At 34.2% G+C, this 20,906-nt stretch overlaps 1 protein-coding gene across 2 annotated transcripts in view; it reads left to right on the forward strand.

Annotated features, from left to right (window-relative positions):
- LOC123544889 (nephrocystin-1-like) overlaps positions 1–20,633 on the forward strand; it is a 40,321-nt gene extending 19,688 nt beyond the window's left edge. The window contains exons 4-12 of one of the 2 annotated variants that reach the window (XM_053540862.1): positions 5,394–5,470; positions 10,790–10,889; positions 11,387–11,499; positions 11,937–12,010; positions 12,585–12,629; positions 12,927–12,956; positions 17,671–17,787; positions 18,574–18,738; positions 19,189–20,633. In XM_053540862.1, coding sequence (XP_053396837.1) covers positions 5,394–5,470; positions 10,790–10,889; positions 11,387–11,499; positions 11,937–12,010; positions 12,585–12,629; positions 12,927–12,956; positions 17,671–17,787; positions 18,574–18,738; positions 19,189–19,206 — 739 coding nt within the window. In that variant the 3' untranslated portion in view covers positions 19,207–20,633. The remainder of the gene's footprint in view (positions 1–5,393; positions 5,471–10,789; positions 10,890–11,386; positions 11,500–11,936; positions 12,011–12,584; positions 12,630–12,926; positions 12,957–17,670; positions 17,788–18,573; positions 18,739–19,188) is intronic. The other variant, XM_053540864.1, reaches the window with a different exon arrangement.
- Positions 20,634–20,906: the final 273 nt, after the last annotated feature.

Consider the following 20,906-nt stretch of genomic DNA (forward strand, 5'->3'; position numbering starts at 1 on the left):
TTACATAGACTTCTATAGGAAAAAAAATTGAAAATCTTCTTGTCTGAAAGTTCAAGGCCTAGGCATTTGATATTTGGTATGTAGCATTGCCTAGTGGTTCTCTAACAAGATTGTTCAAATTATGCCGCTGGGGTGAAAAGAAGCCCCACCCCGGGGGTCACTTGTATTTGAGTTTTATAGGAAAAAATACTTAAAAAATTATCTGATCATATTTCCTAGACTGTTTAATTAATTAGGGGTCACTTGACTGTGACCTTGACCTACTGACCTACTTTCTTGTTTTTTAAGATACAGCCTTGAAATTTGGATAACATATTATACAGTTTTGCACACTGATCTTAACACTGACTTTCAGTGACCATGAGTGTGACCTACTTTTTTATCTCGGCTGAGCACAAATTGCTCAAAGGTGAGCTTTTGTGATCACCCTGTGTCCGTCATCCGTCGTCGTCTGTCAGTCGTCTGTCAGTGGTCCGTTGTCGTCAACAATTTGACTGTTAACAGCCTGGAGGTCACAATTTTGGCCCAATCTTAATGAAACTTGGTCAGAATGTAACTCTCAATAAAATCTTGGATGAGTTTGATTTTGGGTCATCTTGGGTCAAAAACTAGGTCACCAGGTCAAATCAAATGTAAAGCTTGTTAACACTATAGAGGTCACAATTTTGGCCCAAACTTAATGAAACTTGATCCGAATATTGATCTTGATGACTGGGTCATGTGGGTTCAAAAACTAGGTCACCGGGTAAAATCAAAGGAAAAGCTTGTTAACACTCTAGAGGCCACATTTATGACTGTATGGTCATGAAACTTAGTCAGAATGTGAATCTTGATGATCTTTAGGTCCAGTTTGAATCTGGGTCATGTGGGGTCAAAAACTAGGTCACTGGGTCAAATCAAAGGAAAAGCTACTTAACACTTTAGAGGCCACATTTATGACCATATCTTAATGAAACTTAGTCAGAATGTTAATCTTGATAATCTTTAGGTCAATAGGTCAGGTGAGCGATTCAGGGCCTTCATGGCCCTCTTCTTAATATTTTAGCATCAGTTTGACATTTGAAACATGTAGCTCATATTACTCAGGTGAGCGATCCAGGGTCATCATGACCCTCTTATTTATTTTTCCTTACCAGTTTAAAAATAATATCAAATTAAATCTTTAAACTAAAGATAATTTATTAGCATTTAAAAGCATTCACCTATAATTGTAGATTTCCAGACATTTTCAAACTTCATAATGTCTTCATGAAATATATGCTATAAAGTTATAACTTACATAGTTACATTGTTAGTATGTTGCCCTATTATTTAGAAGATGCTGTATTTGCATGCAGTATGTTTTGTGATAAATGTCCTTAGGTGTGGGACGCTGGTAACTCTGTTACAAATTCTTGTTATACATGAAGTCTACATAAAAGTCAGTCAGAGAGTCCAACTATATAGCAATGATGGATATGTGCTCTAATTGTGTAAATCCCTGTTATGTTCTTATGAGATTATATGTTTTGAGTTAGGGCTCCTTAAAGGCCTTTATCATAATAAAATTTATCTAGACTGCTGATTCTCCTATACTACATAGATTCATAGGAATGATCAGTTCCAAGCTTAGCTGCATGTGTTACAGGTTTGATAGTTGAACTTTTTCTATGCCCCATTCGAAGAATGGCGAGTATATTGCTTTGCATATGTCGGTTGATCCTTCTGTCTGAAGAGCATACCATTACCCTGCAATAACTTGAGAGCCACTTGACTCAGAGCATTTAAACTTGGTAGCATGATTGGGTTTATGAAGTAGATAACCTCTTATTTTTTGGAAGTGGGTTGGGGGAGTGGTGGGGGGGGGGGAGGGTCAAAGGGGCCTGAACCTTGAAATTTGTTTCAGCTCAATAACTTGAGAACCACTTATCTCAGTATTTTCAAATTTGATAGCATAATTGAGCTTATGAAGTAGATAACCCATATTGTTTTGGGGTTAGAAGGTCAAGGTCATAGTGAATACAGGACTGATAATGGGACATGCTATCATGGGGGAAATACATGTTTTACAAACAGCTGTTTTTAGCTCACCTGAGCACAAAGTGCTCAAAGGTGAGCTTTTGTGATCGCCCTGTGTCCGTCGTCTGTCGTCAGTCATCCGTCGTCGTCATCAACAATTTGACTGTTAGCACTCTAGAGGTCACAATTTTGAGCCAATCTTAATGAAACTTTGTCAGAATGTTACCCTCAATAAAATCTTGGATGAGTTTGATATTGGGTCATCTGGGTTCAAAAACTAGGTCACCAGGTGAAATCAAAGGAAAAACTTGTTAACACTCTAGAGGTCACAATTTTGGCCCAATCTTAATGAAACTTGGTCAGAGTGTTACCCTTAATAAAATCTTCGACAAATTCGAGATTGGGTCATCTGGGGTTAAAAACTAGGTCACCAGGTCAAATCAAAGGAAAAGCTTATTAACACTCTAGAGGTCACAATTTTGGCCCAATCTTAATGAAACTTGGTCAGAATGTTACCCTCAATAAAATCTTGGACGGGTTCGATATTGGGTCATCAGGGGTCAAAAACTAGGTCACCAGGTCAGATCAAAGGGAAAGCTTGTTAACAATGTAGAGGCCATATTTATGACTGTATCTTCATGAAACTTGGTCAGGATGTTAATCTTGATGATCTCAAAGTCCAGTATGAATCTGGGTTATGTAGGATCAAAAACTAGGTCACCAAGTCAAATCAAAGGAAAAGCTTGTTAACACTCTAGAGGCCACATTTATGACTGTATGGTCATGAAACTTAGTCAGAGTGTTAATCTTGATTATCTTTAGATCACTTTCAAATCTGGGTCAGGTCGGATAAAAAACTAGGTCACTAGGTCAAATCAAAGGAAAAGCTTGTTAACACTCTAGAGGCCACATTTATGACTCTATCTTCATGAAACTGAGTCAGAATGTTAATCTTGATGATCTTTAGGTCAGTTTTGAACCTGGGTCATGTGGGATCAAAAACTAGGTCACCAGGTCAAATCAAAGGAAAAGCTTGTTATATCTGTAGAGGCCACATTTATGATGTATCTTCATGAAACTTGGTCAGAATGGTAATCTTGATGATCTCAAGGTCAAGTTCGAATCTTGGTTATGTAGGATCACATTTATGACCATATCTTAATGAAACTTGGTCAGAATGTTAATCTTGATGATTTATAAGTCATTTTCAAATCTGGGTCAGGTGGGGGTCAAAAAATAGTTCACCGAGTCAAATCAAAGGAAAAGCTTGTTAACACTGTAAAGGCCACATTTATGACTGTATCTTCATGAAACTTGGTCAGAATGGTAATCTTGATGATCTCAAGGTCCAGTTTGAATCTGGGTCATGTTGGGTCAAAAACTAGGTCACCAGGTCAAATCAAAGGAAAAGTGAGTTTACAATCTAGAGGCCACATTTATGACCGTATCTTAATGAAACTTGGTCAGAATGTTAATCTTGTTATCCCCCGCCGATGAAATCGGGAGGGGGGTATTGAAATGGCGTTGTCCGTCCGTCAGTCCGTCCGTCCGTCTGTTTGTCCGCAGCCATTTCTCAGTAACTACTTGGTAGAAATTTTCATGAAACTTGAAATAAACATAAACCCAACATACTGCGATGATGCCATCAATTTTTTTTTTGATTGGTCAATTTCCCTCAGAGTTATTGCCCTTGATTTAATAAAAAATGTCTGTCTGCACCCCATTTCTCAGTAACTAACAGGTAGAATTTCATCAAATTTGAAATAGACATGAACCAAGATACTGTGCTGATGCCCATCAAGTTTTTTTTTTTGATGGGTCAATTTCCGTCAAGTTATTGCCCTTGATTTAATGAAAAATGTCCGTCTGCAGCCATTTCTCAGTAATAGCAGGTAGAATTTCATCAAACTTGAAACAGACATGAACCAAGATACTGCGACGATGCCCTTCAAGTTTTTTTTCGATTGGTCAATTTTCCATATAGTTATTGCCCTTTAATTGGTTTAAAAATCCACAGATCTGTACATAAAAAACCAACCAATTTGGGGAATTTCATTAACTTCTTTTATTCTTTTCCATTTAAAATTTATTATAAACATGTGATGTTTGTGTACCTACACCTGGTTTCCCCCCCCCCCCCCCCCCCCCCCTTTTTTAAAATTTTTTTATTTTTTTTTTCATTTTTCATTTTCTATCAATATTTATAATCAACATGTAAACTGTTGTATCCTCACCCCACCCCCCCCCCCCCACCCCAGCCCCCCCCAAAAAAAACCATTCATTTTCTTTTAATTTGATTTTGACTAATGAAATTATTTGCTTCTTGGTAACATTTTTAACTTTTGCTGGATATATTTTTTTGCCGTTCCTCAAACTCTGACCCTTTCGGCGGGGGATTCAATTCATCGAATTTGCTTGTTGATCTTTAGGTCAATAGGTCAGGTGAGCGATACAGGGCCTTCATGGCCCTCTTGTTTAGTGAGTTATGGCCCTATGATTACTGTACTTAAAATCTGCTTGGAGATTCAGTTTTTGAGCCACAAAATTTTGTCTCTGCATCTCCTCAACCTTTATCTGTTTTAGACAAAAATTTCACAGTACTGATTTTTCTAGTGATATATTCTATTCTTTAATTGCCTTTCTTGCACATCGGACTGGCGTTTCCGGTGATTTTACCCATGCCGGCAAAACCCATCTGACACCCCCCATGCCAGATGACTCTCGTGCTGTTAATGACAACTAGTGGTTCATGCACTGATAATATATTGTTGATGTAAAATACGAAAAAAGCAGGTACCTTGATAGTTTCTCTCCGTTCCTTATAGTATATTTCTTGATTCAAAATACGTTAGTTTACCGTAAGAACATAACGTTATGCTACAAACGATAAAACTAAAGTGGAACTTTGTTATTGTGCGTAACGCAAAACATCATGACGTCACTTCTGCTTACGGACGTTAATTTCCCGCACTTTGTGTTCATTCTCCACCATAAGAAATAGATTATAGTGCTAAAAAGAAACTATTTCTACCTTTTGTAAAATACGGTATGCAAGAAAAATAATCTGCCAGAATAAAATGCTAGCATGTATACGATATGCAAGAAAAAATATCAGTCCTGTGTTTACAATTTGGATGGAAATATCCGTCCCTCGGCCACCTGCGCATGGGCGGTAATTCGGCAAGCCTCATTATTGCCCAATGCGCAGGTGCCCTCAGGACGGATATTTCTATCCGATTCGTAAACACATGACAGATATTATTATTCCTGAAAAGATTGAATGACAAGCTAATTACTGGTGCATTTTGCTTCATATGCAATTACAATGTACATATAATTAAAGTGTCTCTGTACTATGATGCCAGTTACCTTGAAGTGAATGGTTTATCTTGTAGGACATATGATCTGTATATGAACGGAGGTACACCTTACGAGAAAGGTGTGGAGGTGGACCCTAGTATCAGCAGAAGAAGTAAGTCATCATTACTTTAATAAATTATCATTCTTTTTAAAAGCTTCTTTTATCCCTTATTTCTGTATTTACGATGAACTTGTAGTGTAGTCATATCTTTTGTATAAAGTATTTAAGATTCTTGTATACGTTTTGATATGGAGCATTTTGGCAGTTAGTAGTTAAAACTTTTGAGATAAGTTGCTCTTATTGATAGAGTAATAAGTTTGAAGGGATGGATTTAGAGCTTTATTTATCAGAAATACTAATTTTAGTCACTGTCAGATAATGGTAAATAATTGATATAATAGGGTTATTATAATAGTAGCTCGATCTGGGATGCTGTATTCAGCTCAAGTGGATTTTGTCATATCGGATCTCATGAAGTGCACAAGAGCTGAGTGCAAAATCCACTAGAGCTGAATACAAAATCCTAGATCTAGCTACTATTGTAATGACCCTTTTACTATATACCTCCGCCTATTTGTTTTGTTATGGAACAAAATTTTTAATGTTTGTTGATGTTAAAATAGAAATGAGTGAAGTTTTTGTGTGCACTGTGTCAGGTCATGCATATTAAGGGGACGCATATTGCTACATTCACAGTTCATACAGAAATGCGGAAGGGGTGCATATTCAAGAAATCGATGGTGGGAAAATAAAAAAACATATTCCTAAACTGATATAATACTGATGGACACCTTAATATTCAGTATTTTGTGGATAAGGATTTGGTTACTAAAGAATGTAATAGGAAAACAGAGGTCTTTGTGAAAGTACATTTAACACAAAATATTAAGCTTTTGTATAAGGAAAAAACAGGTTTTTTACAATAACAGTGTTCCAAATAATGTTGAAGGATGAGATTTTCTTTCTAACACACCAGGTTTGCTCAAACATGTAAAAATTGAACGCCACGTCATTTCAGCTCGGGATGCACGCCATATTTCTCATTGATAAAAATGTAAACAAAAAAATCAGAGTGGGATTAGCATTGCCAGGGCATAACATGACATTCTACACAATAAATACCTTAGAACAGATATCTAAGATGCTACACAGGTCAGGCGGTTAAATGCATAATGACGATCACTTGAAATTCATCTTGAAAAGGTGTTTAATTTAGTTTATTTACATTGTTTTTAATTTTCCTCACACTTCTCGGCGATTCACTGCAAATGTATTATTGCGCCGGACGAAAGGTAACTCTAATAAACAACGGGAGACAACTGAGGTGTCAGCACGTGTACGATTTTCAAAAAAACATGTTGATGATTATTATTTTTTATCAAATAATGAATCCTATCCAGATATTCGTCTTTAATATTAGAAAATTATTAATATCTGTGGACATTTGTCAAAAAATATTACTTACATTGGACTACTTTGCGCAGCAAACTGGTTTCCGCTTCAGTTTGAGGCACTCCGTTATACTTTTTGACAACAATAACAAATCAATAAATCACTTATAGACCGACTGCTACTTAAATCAGTGTAAGTAAAGTTGTTGTTACAAACATTATACATGTTCGTTACGTTATGAGATAAAGTTTATCTTGAACTGCATAATCCATTAATTACGTTTAGATGATATTGCATTTACAACTTATTTGACCCCATTTTTTACGTGAATGACAGCATTCTCGTGCAACTCGTGCAAACAGAATTATGAAAAGTATGGTGGAGAATTCAAGGACAAATTATAAATGACATTAAAGTGAGGATAATTGTATATTCGTCAGTTTTTGATCATTGACATGCCTGCTGTGTATTAGTAACTTTTGTGAACAAGATTAAATGTTACTTTTGCACATATACACATTGATTGGACCTCTCAACCAAATTTCATACCTTATTTTAGGGATTTTTAAGACAATACATTTCAAAGTTTGTTGAATGTGTTTTGATATTTAAGTGCATTGTAGTTCATGAATACCAAGTTAAACATTAATAATGGCAACATTTCTAGGCCCTTATTGTAAGCCACTAGACTTCTGTAACGATAAATGTTTAATGTATTAAGGGGAATATACTCTTTTAGTTTTGGAATGTGGCATTCCTTGACCACCGTACCTTTTCTTATGCACTACTTAGTAAACAAATCTAAATAATGTATTTTAGCTTACATATGCGAAATGAAAAGCAAGACAGTGACCATATTTCACATTCTTTCTTTAAATTAGAATCTGTAGGACATTGAAAATGTTTTGGACAAGGAAGCACTATTATTTCGCACCAAAAGTCTAATTGTTGACTTTGAATGTACACAGTAGTCTTATGTAATTCAACAATACTTTCTTGTTTCAGTTTTCTCATTTTTATTTTAGTGAGCAATCCTTTGTGTACTTATAACAGTTGAAACAGTATCCATTTCATGTACCAAAACCTTGTGCTTTTTTGCAGGGAAATTTTATCATACCCCACCCACTTTTTTCTAATTTCAAAGTATGCGTCCCCTTAATACAAAAGGTACAATACAGATTTTTGTCTGCCTGTTCCTATTCACTTGTAAAATACAAGCAGTATTTTTGACAGAATTTATTTAGGTATATAATAAATTTGAACATTTAGAGATTGTTTTCCTCGGGTTTTAAACATTCACTGGAAATAATCATTTTACTGTTCTATTTTGCTTAAAACTGTGTTATAAATTTGAAACATGACACCTGCTTTTTTCAGGAACAATGTTGATTTTCAAATTACCTTGTCAAAGTTTGTGACTATGACACATAAGAATTAGAGTGAAGACTGTATTAATGTCTATTGAAATACCTAAATGTAATAGTTCTTGTTGATTTTTTCTATGTTGACTAATGTTAGAATTTCTGTATTTTGATTTATGTTACTAGGTGGAAGTAAGTATTTCAGTGTTAAACAGGTATAAACATACTGCAAAACTTAATACAACAAATTCTTAAAAATAAAATTGCTATGGTGATGGTAGTTCATTTAAAAGTTGATGGTTAAATAAGTTAAATACTAAAATGATACTGTATAAAATATTGACTGTTTTGAAGATGAAAAGTTTTACTATCACTTTCACCAAACTGATTAAGTCTAAAAACTAACATTAGAATATTTGCATGCAAATGCAAGAAAAAGCAATTTCATAGACACAATATGTATGCTGCTATGAGGTATAAACATTTTGTAGCTTAATGTATAAAGCTACACATAATCATACAAAGTGCGATTCTTTTATTGTATCTAGCAAAATTCAGATAGCCCCACAAAAAGTGAAATTGGTCTGCAAGGGTTACAATACCCAGATTAATTGTTCAGAACCTTGTTTGACCATAGCTATCCATGGTTTTGTAAATCCCCCGCCATTTTGTGTTCGCTCTGTATCTCCTAAACCCCTCGAAGGATTTTGATACGACTTGGCTGTAATATTGCCCTTAGGGAGACAATGAGACAGAATATGAAATTCACTCATGCCAGCTCAAGGTTAAGGTCACAACTCAAATGTATAATGCTTCCACCCAATACCATCAACCCTTTCACTATCCATAACAGTGGCGGGGGATGTAGCTGTCTTTCAGGCATCCTTGTTCATTTATTTTCCCATCTTGACCACAGTTAGACTTGCATTGACCAAGATCGAACATGGTACCAATCATGAGCAATGGTAACCATGGTTTATGTGTCGTATGGCATTGGATAGTCATAAAGTAACCCATTATGCATAAAAATGTGGTTTCTTGCTGCTAAGTGTAACACCTGTTCTGTAGGTAAACAGCAAGAAAGCAGAGCTAAGTTACCTGGTACTTGGAATAATAAAGGAATATTTAATCTACCTTTAAGGATAATACTCAGGAAAAGAATAATTTGTAGAATTCTAACTGTTAAAAGTTTGATGTTGTGAAAAGGAAAAAAAAAGTTAATATTTTGCATAGATAAGCCTTAGAGTTCTGTAATTTAGTCAAAATACCATTGTTACAGTGCTGGTGATATTTACTATGGTAAAAATTTGACTAAAATGTTATATAAACTTAAGTTGACAAGATTCCATTATGTACTGTCAGTAGGTAGTTTTGGATGTAAGTATTTATTATTATAACAGTGTCCCAGTAATATTATGTATAATTATGAACTTTAAGTTGAGGGGATAGGGTGTCTTGTCAGTGATGATAATACTACACATGTCATAGTTGGTCTTGGAACCAGTTAATATTTGTCCAGTTTGTGGACATGGTTTGACACTGGTGCCGATTGGTATAAAATGATTAAACCATGGATATCAATGTCAGCCTTAGGTCATATGACCAATGGTAAACCAATGGTCAACCATGGTTGAGTATGGTCCAGATCATGGGCAACTGTTCAAGAGTCCATCTGTAATCCAGATAAAAAGGCAAAGTAGTGTAGGTTGCTTAAATTTTTTTTCAGTTAAGATATTTCCATCTCACTTGCTTTTTTGAACTTTTTCTATTTCACCATTGTGTGGTTCCTTTTGTATGTGTTTATATTACATTGATGTTAGTGGTGTTAATTGACGTGGACACACATTTCAAGATTGTTTTTCTTAAAGATTTTGACACACATTACATGCTTCGTCAAATGGTTTAAATGTGTAAACTTGTTCTTGACATCAGTGTTTGCTTTGTGTTTGTTTTGTGTGTATATGGAATTGGAGTCACACTTTTATTACATAATTCTTTTTCCTTTTACTGAAGAAGTTATATGTTCATTCAACATACACAGGTGAAAATTTCTTTTTATTGTATGCCAAATTTTTTATAAAACACTGATTTAGTTTGTTTTGTTAGTAAGTGTGATCATGCTGTGTTGAAGTTAAAGAATTTCAAATTATTATCATTTATGTCATTAGATATTTATTTGTTAAACATATGATATTCTAAATTTCTCTGTATGTGTATTTCACCCTGTACTAATGTATTGATGATGTTTGTGTTTCACCCTGTACTAATGTATTGACGATGTTTGTGTTTCACCCTGTACTAATGTATTGACGATGTTTGTGTTTCACCCTGTACTAATGTATTGACGATGTTTGTATTTCACCCTGTACTAATGTATTGATGATGTTTGTATTTCACCCTGTACTAATGTATTGACGATGTTTGTATTTCACCCTGTACTAATGTATTGACGATGTTTGTATTTCAGCCAGTACTAATGTATTGAAGATGTTTGTATTTCACCCTGTACTAATGTATTGACGATGTTTGTATTTCACCCTGTACTAATGTATTGACGATGTTTGTATTTCACCCTGTACTAATGTATTGACGATGTTTGTATTTCAGCCAGTACTGATGTATTGACGATGTTTGTATTTTACCCTGTACTAATGTATTGACGATGTTTGTATTTCAGCCAGTACTAATGCATTGATGTCTCTGATCTCGGGAAACAAACAGCCAAGACTTACTGTCAAACTCTCTGTACCTAAGAAAGAACAAAAGGATTTGATTGAGTAAGTAGAAAAAACAGTATTTTTTGATGAATATTTCACATGAAGACAAATGTAAACCACCTATGAACATATTTTCATGAAAAGGGAATCTATAAGTCTGGTATGTAAATATTACTAACCATTTGCATATGTGTTTGAGAATATTTGTAGATAAAAGAAGCTGGACATATTTAAAGATAAGCAAACATATTTTCTTATTATCAGTGATTCTTTTTTAATGTATTGTTTAATGGAAAAAAGTGTGCAGTTTAACTGTGCAGTTGCTAAAATAATTTCAAGAACTATTCAGTGGCAATATGAAAATAGGATTTAAATTATTGTTTATAGTGTCATTTGGAGATGTGGTAATTGCAAACTGTAAACAAAACTAGTACATTGTGTATATCATTTTATGTAACCATCCATGTCACTTGTGAGAATTAGAAGTTTTTTGTACTGCAAAAGAAAAGTTTCCCAAATTGCATATATGTAGTAAACCTTCTGTAATACTTTTACAGCACACTGCCTGATACATTGATAGGCAACACGTCCCTGCTACAGATGTATAGTTATTACAGACAGATACTGGCTGATACTTTATTGAGAGACAGGCTGGATCTCGAGTCTGCAGGTAATAATTATGTGAAGCTTACTGTAAAAGCAGAAAATTTCATGAGGGTTCAATTTTCGCTATATTCACGAGGCCCTACATCTCACAAAAAGTAATCCTTTCATAAATATTCACCATTAGTATAATTCAGATTTAAGTATGATACCATTTTTACAATTTTGCGAATATTAAACATTGCAAAACATACTCAAAATTTTAAAATCTCAAAATTTTGACCCAACGAAAATATGTACTTTTACAGTATGTTTATGGACAGATAAGTTCTGTAACGTAACATCATATTCTGTCTATATGAGAAAAGGTTATATTGCAAGTATTTTAAAGAAGCCCACTACCAGTTTATATAAAACTTATCTTACCATTTGTTCAGCTTTTAGGAAAACAATCTTGTGCTGCAGGAATGATAGAAATTTACTGTTTGTTAATTGTGTTTTCAGAGATAATACACAGTCCATGGCTGGCAACATTCCCCATCATTGCAGACCAGCATGATATGATGAAGTTACTCAGGGTTTGTATTATATTAAATTTTTAAAATAGATTACATATCTTTAAAACAAACTCATTTTTATCATTTACTACCGGTAAAAAGATTATCACAAGTTTAAACCATTCTGAATAAGTGGCACAGTTGTTTGAAATTACCAACTCTGGTTTGAGCAAAATAGTGTGTTTTATGCTCAAAGGACTGCTTAAGCAAAAAATGTAAAGTGTTTTATAATCCATTTTGTATCATATCTGATCTGTGTAGTGGTATGATCTTTATATCTTACTGAAATAATCAGTTTTCTTTGCTAAACCATTCACTTTTAGAGCAATGTAAATGCAGAACATTATGTCTAACTATAGGCATACAATCGTAATAAATGAATGCTGTGTGAATTCAGACCCAGAGGGCACTATAAGGTAGTATCTGATTTCAAAGGTACCAGTGCTGGTAATACATTCACAGAGTAGTCATCATGTAGTTGAATTAAGTTGTGAGAACTTTCACTACAGTCATGTAAAATAAAAATGATTTTGTAACTGCTAAAGTTTCATTAGATAAGTTTAATATTTCTTATTAATTTTGTATTTGTTTACAGGAAAGCTGGATTGAAAAGTTGAAGGGAATAAGGAGAGCTGAAACGGTATGTAATTTAACATTACTCTGCTACTATTTGAAGTGTTTTAGTTTGTTTGTGACTGTTTAGCTATTTTAACCGGTGACAATTTAGATATTGCTGATAATCATTTACATTGCTAAATATTTGTAAGCTTGTAATTATTATGTTCCTTTGTGCTCCTGTGGCTGTGCTGTGTGTTGATTTGAAGCATTTTGATTTTGATGATAAAGTCATGATTACTAGAGAATTAGTTTAGCAGTAGAAAATTTGTATGTATACAGTATAGGTATATCATAATTAGAAAAATTCACACATTTTCAGAACCCTATATTTTCTGCATATTCACGAAGGGTAAATGTCTTACATTATAAGCTTATGCTAGAATGTTGTAAATGTAATATTCCCTGTCATATAAAGCATGTAAATTGTGCAATTAGTGTTGCTTTAAGTGTTACAATTTTTATTACATAGCTTTGGTGGGCTCAGATAACCTGCAAATAGGACCTAATTTATACTCCTGCACCTTATTACTTTCAAGCTCAAGCTGTAATGAAATCAAAGTCTTTATTACTGTGTAAGGGTTCTGTAGTTACTTTTTATTCATTATTTTGCTTTAGTTAGTTTCGTTAGATAAAAACAATGCAAATGCTTCCTTAGGTAGCCTGAGCATACAGTGCACAAGGGAGCTATTTGATTGCCCTGTGTCTGACGTTCCGTCATCCTCGCCTGAGCATACAGTGCTCAAGGGAGCTATTTGATTGCCCTGTGTCTGACATTCCGTCGTCCTCCCCTGAGCATACAGTGCTCAAGGGAGCTATTTGATTGCCCTGTGTCTGACGTTCCGTCGTCCTCGCCTGAGCATACAGTGCACAAGGGAGCTATTTGATTGCCCTGTGTCTGACGTTCCATCGTCATAATTTGACTGTTAACACTGTAGGTTGCAGGTTTGGCCCAATTTTAGGAAACTTTGTCAGAATATTACCCTCAATAAAATTTTTTACAGATTCTTTACTGGGTCATCGTGGTTCAGAAAGGAGGTCACTAGGTCAGTTAATAGGAAAACCTTGTTAATACTCTAGATGCCACATTTTCTGTCTAGTCTTCGTATACCAGATTTATATAGCACCCTTTTTTGTGTTCAAAAGTACTTTACATGCAAAGGCAGCCACACAAGGTGCCTTGTCTGAATGTTTGTCTCCTTGAAATCTAGGTCAAGTTTGAAACTGGTTTACCTAAGGTCTTAATCTAAGCCACTAATGCAGATCATAGAAAAGCCTTATCAGCGCTCCAGAGGTCACATTTTCTTCTTGATCACCATACATCTTTGGGAGAATGTTTGTATGAAGTTGAAAAGTAATGTGCATGAGGTCAAAAACTAGGGTACTGGGTTAAATTGTACAAAAACCTTCTTAACACTCTAGGACAGTTTGTAAGTTTACCAGATTTTTTCAAATCATTCTAGTTTGTTGAAAATCTGGTCACCAGAGATGGTTACCGTAGTCACTTTTTCATTTAATTTATGTACTGGTATACAGTATTTCCTTTCTGCATATAGTGGATACTTCAAAAGGTCGAGGGCCATCATAGCCCTCTTGTTTATATAATACTACCAGTAAATGGGTTGGTGAAGGCTGTCAAACCCAGGTCAAAGTTCAGGGTCACCATGACCTCCAGTAATGGAATAAGCTTGATCATATTGACATTGAACTTCAAGGAATGATTGCATGTTGTTGGAAAATTACCATTAATGTTACTGTCAATTTAAGAACAAAATCCGTATTCCTAGTGATTGGCAGAATCATAATCTACTTAAATAATCACTGGCAGTTCTGCTGCAGCATAATAAATTCTTTACTTAATGAATCGAAACCCAGCCAGAGTTTGCAAGCAGACTAGTAGGCAAAATTTTTTTTTTAAAATGCTACAATACTACATGTAGATATGCCATGAAATTAAATGATGATGAAGATGATGATTCAACAGTAATTTGCATTTAAATCAACATGTTTCTTCTTTGTATAGATATTATAACTTACTCAAGATACTGCATGTTTTTGCATTCATGAATGTAACTAAATGAGTTTATGAAAATATTCAGTTCACATGTCTTAGAATGTTTTTCATGTATATGTATATTGTATTTCATGTTATATTGATGTTGTGTTTTATTTTGTTTGTTTTTATTTAGAATTCGGTAAGAAGAATTTTCTCCACTGATTAATTTTGAAAGATTGTGTCTTAATTGATTTAGAAGAAATTTTTAGAGAAAAAAAATGCTTCTGTTTTCATTTGCAAGGACAGAATTTCTTTTTGTGTACACTGATTTTGTTGAAGTTTTAATATATTTAATTGAAATTGAGTACTTTTTTTACATGAAAGTCAAGTTTGAGGTGCCTCCACCTGCATGTAGACCGCCAGATTTGACTAACTCATGTTTTAAATTATCAGTATTTCTGCATACTGCTCGAAACATGACAAAATCATTTTACACAATCTTGGATTGTTTTTATTTCCATTTGAATTTCAATCTAAAACACTTGTTTATCCCATACTCCACCCACCCCTGCATACATTACATGTTTATTTCCTTGCATGATATATCACTGTTAATAAAATTTGTTTTTCACTTCCAGATTTAATACTTATTTTGTTTAATCTTTGAAAAGAACCAGCCATTAAACATATTTGAACTAAAAGTTATTTGTTGCTTGCTGTTTCATTTTATTGAAACTGAGAAACTGTTGCATTGAAAATTTGTACAAAACATTTGAGCATTTTTTTTTTGCAAAAAAGGGACTTTTAGTGACTGGATAATCTAAACACAATTTAGTTTATGGATAAATGTGCAAATTTCTTTTTCGCTAAAGAGTATTTTATCTACTTAAGTAATTTTATGTACCTACTTCTACTTGTCTCATACCAGGATGCTATAACATTAAGTTTTTACTGGGAAAAAAAAAAAGCAGCACTAGGCAGCATTCTATTTTAGATAAATAAATTTAGCATATGCTGCTTGTTTCTGTCAGATATTTGATGCTGTAGTTTGAACAGACTCGGGTGCAAGTCTACAAGATTATAAAACTTAGAATGCTTCCTTGCCATAGATCAGCTTAGGTTCAGAAACAGAAAGATGATGGATTCCCAAAGTCAGATTTATAATTATGTAATTGAATTTCGACACCAGTCTTGGATTGTTAGTTCGACTATTCAAAGAAAAGGTGCAGCTATTGGACTCACCCATGCGTCCACGTCTGTGTTAGCGTTCCGATTTGGTTAAGTTTTTGTATGTAAGCTGGTATCTCAGTAACCATTTGTGCGAATGGATTGAAACTTCACACATTTATTCACTGTGATAATCTGACTTAAATTGCACAAGTTCCATTACCCTGTTTTGCTTTTTTTACGAAATTATGTCCCTTTTTTCGACTTAGAAATTTTGGTTAAGGTTTTATATGTAAGCTGGTACCTCAGTACCCACCAATGGGAATTGAAACTTTGTCATTTGTCTATTGTCATGAGCTGATATGCATTGTATAGGTTCCATAACCCTGTTTTGCAATTTTACAAAATTATGCCCCTTTTTCGACTTTAATATTCATTCAGTTAACAAGACTGTTGAATAGTCGAGCATTGCTGTCCTCCAACAGCCCTTGTTTTCATGCCATTAGTGGTCCTGAAGTTTATAGACTGGTTTCCAAACTCCTGTACAACTAGGGACACAAACTGTTACTGACAGGAAGACAGTCTGAGAAACTTTGCTGAAGATTTTTTCCCAGGATTATGCATGATATATTACCTGCATGCTTTGCTGCCTTTACTTAATATGTTAATTGTAGATTTGGTGAAAGTGTTTTAGAAGAAATAGATGTTTGTTTGTTTCAAAGTTACATTGAAATATTTTTCACAAGCAGAGCCAGATGCAACTTTTTTCTCTCATGAAAATGTGAGATCTCAGGTGTTCACAGGTGAAAGATATTTTGATCTTAAAACAAACAAATTTTCTTTTTTAATTTATTACATGTCTTTTAAATGATTTTAACTAAATTTTATCCATTTCATTGCATATATTCCAAATATATTTCACAGTAACACGTCAATGTCATTCACTGAAAACATGTAATATAACAACTGTTTTCCATACTATAAAAAAAAAAACTGATTGAAAATTTAATTATTAGGCAAATGCCACAACGTAGAGTAAAAGCATTTTGCTTTTGCTTAAGAGCATTTAGTTTAATCAACATTTTCATTCACCACAGACATGTACATTGTACTATAGATTGTATGTAAGCTTATTTATAGTCACCACTGGTAACCTTTATGGGTGACTCCTCCTGAGGCCTGTAGGTAATTTTTAATGGGTGGATAGTGCAAGATACTGAAGATGCTCCTGTTGCATAAGCTTTCCTGGTTCTTTAGAATGCCTGGGGTAAAGCACCCATAGACATGACTCCTATCTTATTGTTAGTAATTTTAGTAGGAGGAGAGGGGGCTGGAACTCACGCCACTGGTTTCGTACAGTGTTAACACTGGATCACTTCATCCACTCTGTATATATTATAGATGCGGGGACTTGTTCATTTTATTTGAATGGCTTTGTGGTTGAGTGGTTATGGTAAGACATTGAATCACTTGGTTCTCACCACTTCAGATTTGAAAATTTGCTTTGGGTGTAGAATTCTTTTATATAAAAAAGTGACCATGATGGCTGAAAAATGGTGGGTTATACTACTGGGATGTCTGTCATTCCAAATTTAACCCTGGGAGGGACTTACTGGGTCTTCCTCCACTACCAAAGCTGGAAAGTTGCTATATAATCTGATTTTGTGTCAGTGTGACAAGAAACAAATATTAAGTTATTTGATTATTCAATACTCACAGACTTAAGTGTTCTCATGTTGCAGCAAGTAGTAAGTTCTGAAATAATGCTTGTTAATTTAGTTGTCAGTTATATTGTGCCTAAAAAGCAAGAACAAAACCTACATAAGATACCCTCTAATTGACATAATTCTTTTGAATGGCTTTAGTGTCAGCACATTAAACAATTGTGTTATTTTGATTTCAGAGAGATGCAGAGTTTATGAAGGACACATTTAAGAAAGTGATAAGTGAATCAGTCTATCCTCTATTACATTCAGCAAGAATGCCAGCATACAAAAGTGGTGACCTCACAGTTGAAGAGGTAAATGATTGTTTTGTTAATATGGCCTAATAAATTTATTTTTCAATGGTTAATATTTATTAATTGAAAAGTGTTCTGTATTTGTGTCCCTAGGCATACAGCAATTGAACTGTCTATCTGTCGGTGTGAAGCAGATTGCCTACAGCACACATTAATGACCTGATTTAGTTCATACTCACACTTAACAATCAGTGATGGCAATTACTTTGGAAACATTGGTGTACAGTGTACCCCACCATGCCAAAAACTGGGTTACAGTGAAACATTTGGGGTACAAACTAATTCTACTGGGTTTTTACTTTTAACTAAACCATTTTTACTCAATAAGGCTTTTTAAGTTAATTTATGTTCACATACCTAAGACTTCAGTGCTGAGACCTAGAATCAAATTTAAAATAGAAATATGTATTAAAAATCATAGGTACCCAGGCTTAATCATGAATTATTTGCCCTTGAAAGTCGGGGAAATACTGAAAAAAATCAACTTTCAAGGGCAGATAATTCATGATCAAGCCTGGCCGGGTACCTATGATTTTTAATACATATTTCCATCTTAAACTTGATTCTGTCTTTATACAAAGTTTAAAGAAATTCTGCCATTAGGCAACTGTCCCATTTTGAAAAATTAAGTCAAGTATATTTTATAATTTATGACATAGAATAAAGATATGAACTTAATACCTGATCTTAACAATTGGGTGTATTGTGCAAATATTTGCAATAACACATTTCAAAGAAGACATCCATTGCATGTATTGTACAAGTGTTTATAATGACTTGTTTCAGATAAGGCATACAGAGATGGAGAGGTTTAAGTTACAGAAGTTGACAAAGCGTGGAATCCTTGCCTTGCTTCTTTCCTCGGACATGTCACATAAACCTGTTGATATGAAAGAAGTCTCATTTAATGTTATAGGACCTTACTGTCTGTCACAAAAAACGCCTGCACCGGTATGTAACTATGTATTGTAATAAACAGCTAATTCTGTTAATTTTATTTCTTTTTTAATTCAATATACAGTTCTTCATTATTTCAGTTTTATTTAGTGAATTTAAAAAATGCAAATAAGGCTTTACATGCTCCAAGTCAAATCCATTCAACATGTTTTTTATTGTCCATTGTCTTTACTACTTTAAGAAAGAGGTATTAGTATAATTGTAATATTTGAGTTACATGTTTAAATGGTCACTTGCAGTGAAGACCCAGAGGAGTATGGGTAGAGCAAATGGCTCATAAATCCTGGTCAAAGCAAAATTTGACTATGGTCTCAAAATAGGCAGAAGTACTGGCTAAGCACACAGGAAGTAGGTATGGAGCATGTTTAACATAAGTTGTAAGAATTATCTACAGTTTTTATAAAAACAAATATGAGAACTGAGCTTTTGTGTTTTTCATTACAGGTGACTGTAGAGAGTTGATCAGAGCATTGTGATACACAACATTTACAGAACAGTAGTGAAATATAGCGCTAAACACTCTAAAAGCTTTCTTTATATGGCAGCCATATTGAACATTGATATTGTATAGCAAATGAAAATGATATCTGAATAGTGTAGTCACTTTCATGTTATTTTTTTCAAAAAGACTTTGTAGCCATGGAAACAATATGAACTTGTCTAGAAAATAAGTGCTGATGTATAGTTACACGAGTTGTGAAACCATTATAGAAAGATCACTTGTGAAGGAAGCCTGTTTTGATCAGTGTTTGGATCAAATGAATTAGAGAAGTATTTCTGTAAGAAAATGATAAAATGGAAATTGTTAGATTCCATCATGGTATATTTTGTATCAGTAGTTGTATTAACACTTGGGTTATAGCTAAATTTAACTAAGAAGGTCCAAGATTGTTTGTGTAAGAGGAGTGATTTGGTAAAAGTAGGTGAAACAGGTCTTATTGGAGGAAATGTGTATGGCATTTATATTTTAACATGATGCATATTATTTACATAACATCATTAAACAGGACTTTTTAAAGGATAGGAAATATGTGAAACTTTTTGCCCTACATATTTGAAATGACAGTTTGAATCTCCTTGAAAGATACATTTTATATGTAAGGTTTTATGTAAAAGAATCTGTGATATTTTTACTTAACAATCTGTTTATTTAGGTAGTGTATAGTGAATTGTGTAATTGTCTGTCTACACTTTCATGGGTAATGACAATTACATTTATAGATTGTTTTAATTATGTTTATTTATTTATCCATGTCCAGTACTGTAATATTGCATAAACTGTTGTATTAAAAAAATTGCCATTTCTTTAACATGCTATAAAAAATGAAAGTATTCTTTTCTCAATACATACATTTTTATGCCCCCGGCATCTACTGATGCGGGAGGCATATAGTGATTGTCCTGTCCATCCGTCCCTTCGTTCGTTTGTCCGTCTGTACGAGGTTAACCAAATGGGACCGTTTCGTCTAGCATCAATACCCCTTACTAGAATTAATTAATACTTATGCAGATGTAACCTGTGACCATTCCTCATCTTCAGACATCACCTGACCTCAGTTTGATCTTGACCTTGACCTCATTTTGGACTTAGGTTGCTTTATATGGGCCATCTCTTGGTTAACCAAATGGGACCGTTTCGTCTAGCATCAATACCGCTTACAAGAACGAATTGATACTAATACAGATGTAACCTGTGAACATTCCTCATCTTCAAACATCACCTGACCTCAGTTTGACCTTGTCCTTGACCTGGTTTTTGACTTAGGTTGCTTTGTATCGACAAGGATGCCACCGGGGGCATCAAGCGTTTATTGAACGCAGCTCCTTGTTATTTCAATGAAAATGGTTGTAGTCCTACAGCAACTTGTAATAAAAGAAAATATTATAAATACTGTTTTAATCTTTTATAGAATTATGACCTTTTTCCTGCCATCTTTAACTTTCATCCTGACTAGAAATTTTTCTCACAAACCTAAAGTTCTCGGTGGTCTGGAATATTTAAATGAATGAAAATTGTATCAGAACGTACTATATTATCTGCTATATTGTCAGTGCAAGGCACGCATGTCCAGTCCGGTCTAATAGGCTTGCTTTCCTCCACCTCCACTCGATTTTCGATTTCCCAATATCATTGACTGCTGTACTTACAGTCATTATATGGC

The sequence above is a fragment of the Mercenaria mercenaria genome, chromosome 1, assembly GCF_021730395.1.
Source record: "Mercenaria mercenaria strain notata chromosome 1, MADL_Memer_1, whole genome shotgun sequence".
In the NCBI taxonomy this organism is placed as follows: domain Eukaryota; kingdom Metazoa; phylum Mollusca; class Bivalvia; order Venerida; family Veneridae; genus Mercenaria; species Mercenaria mercenaria.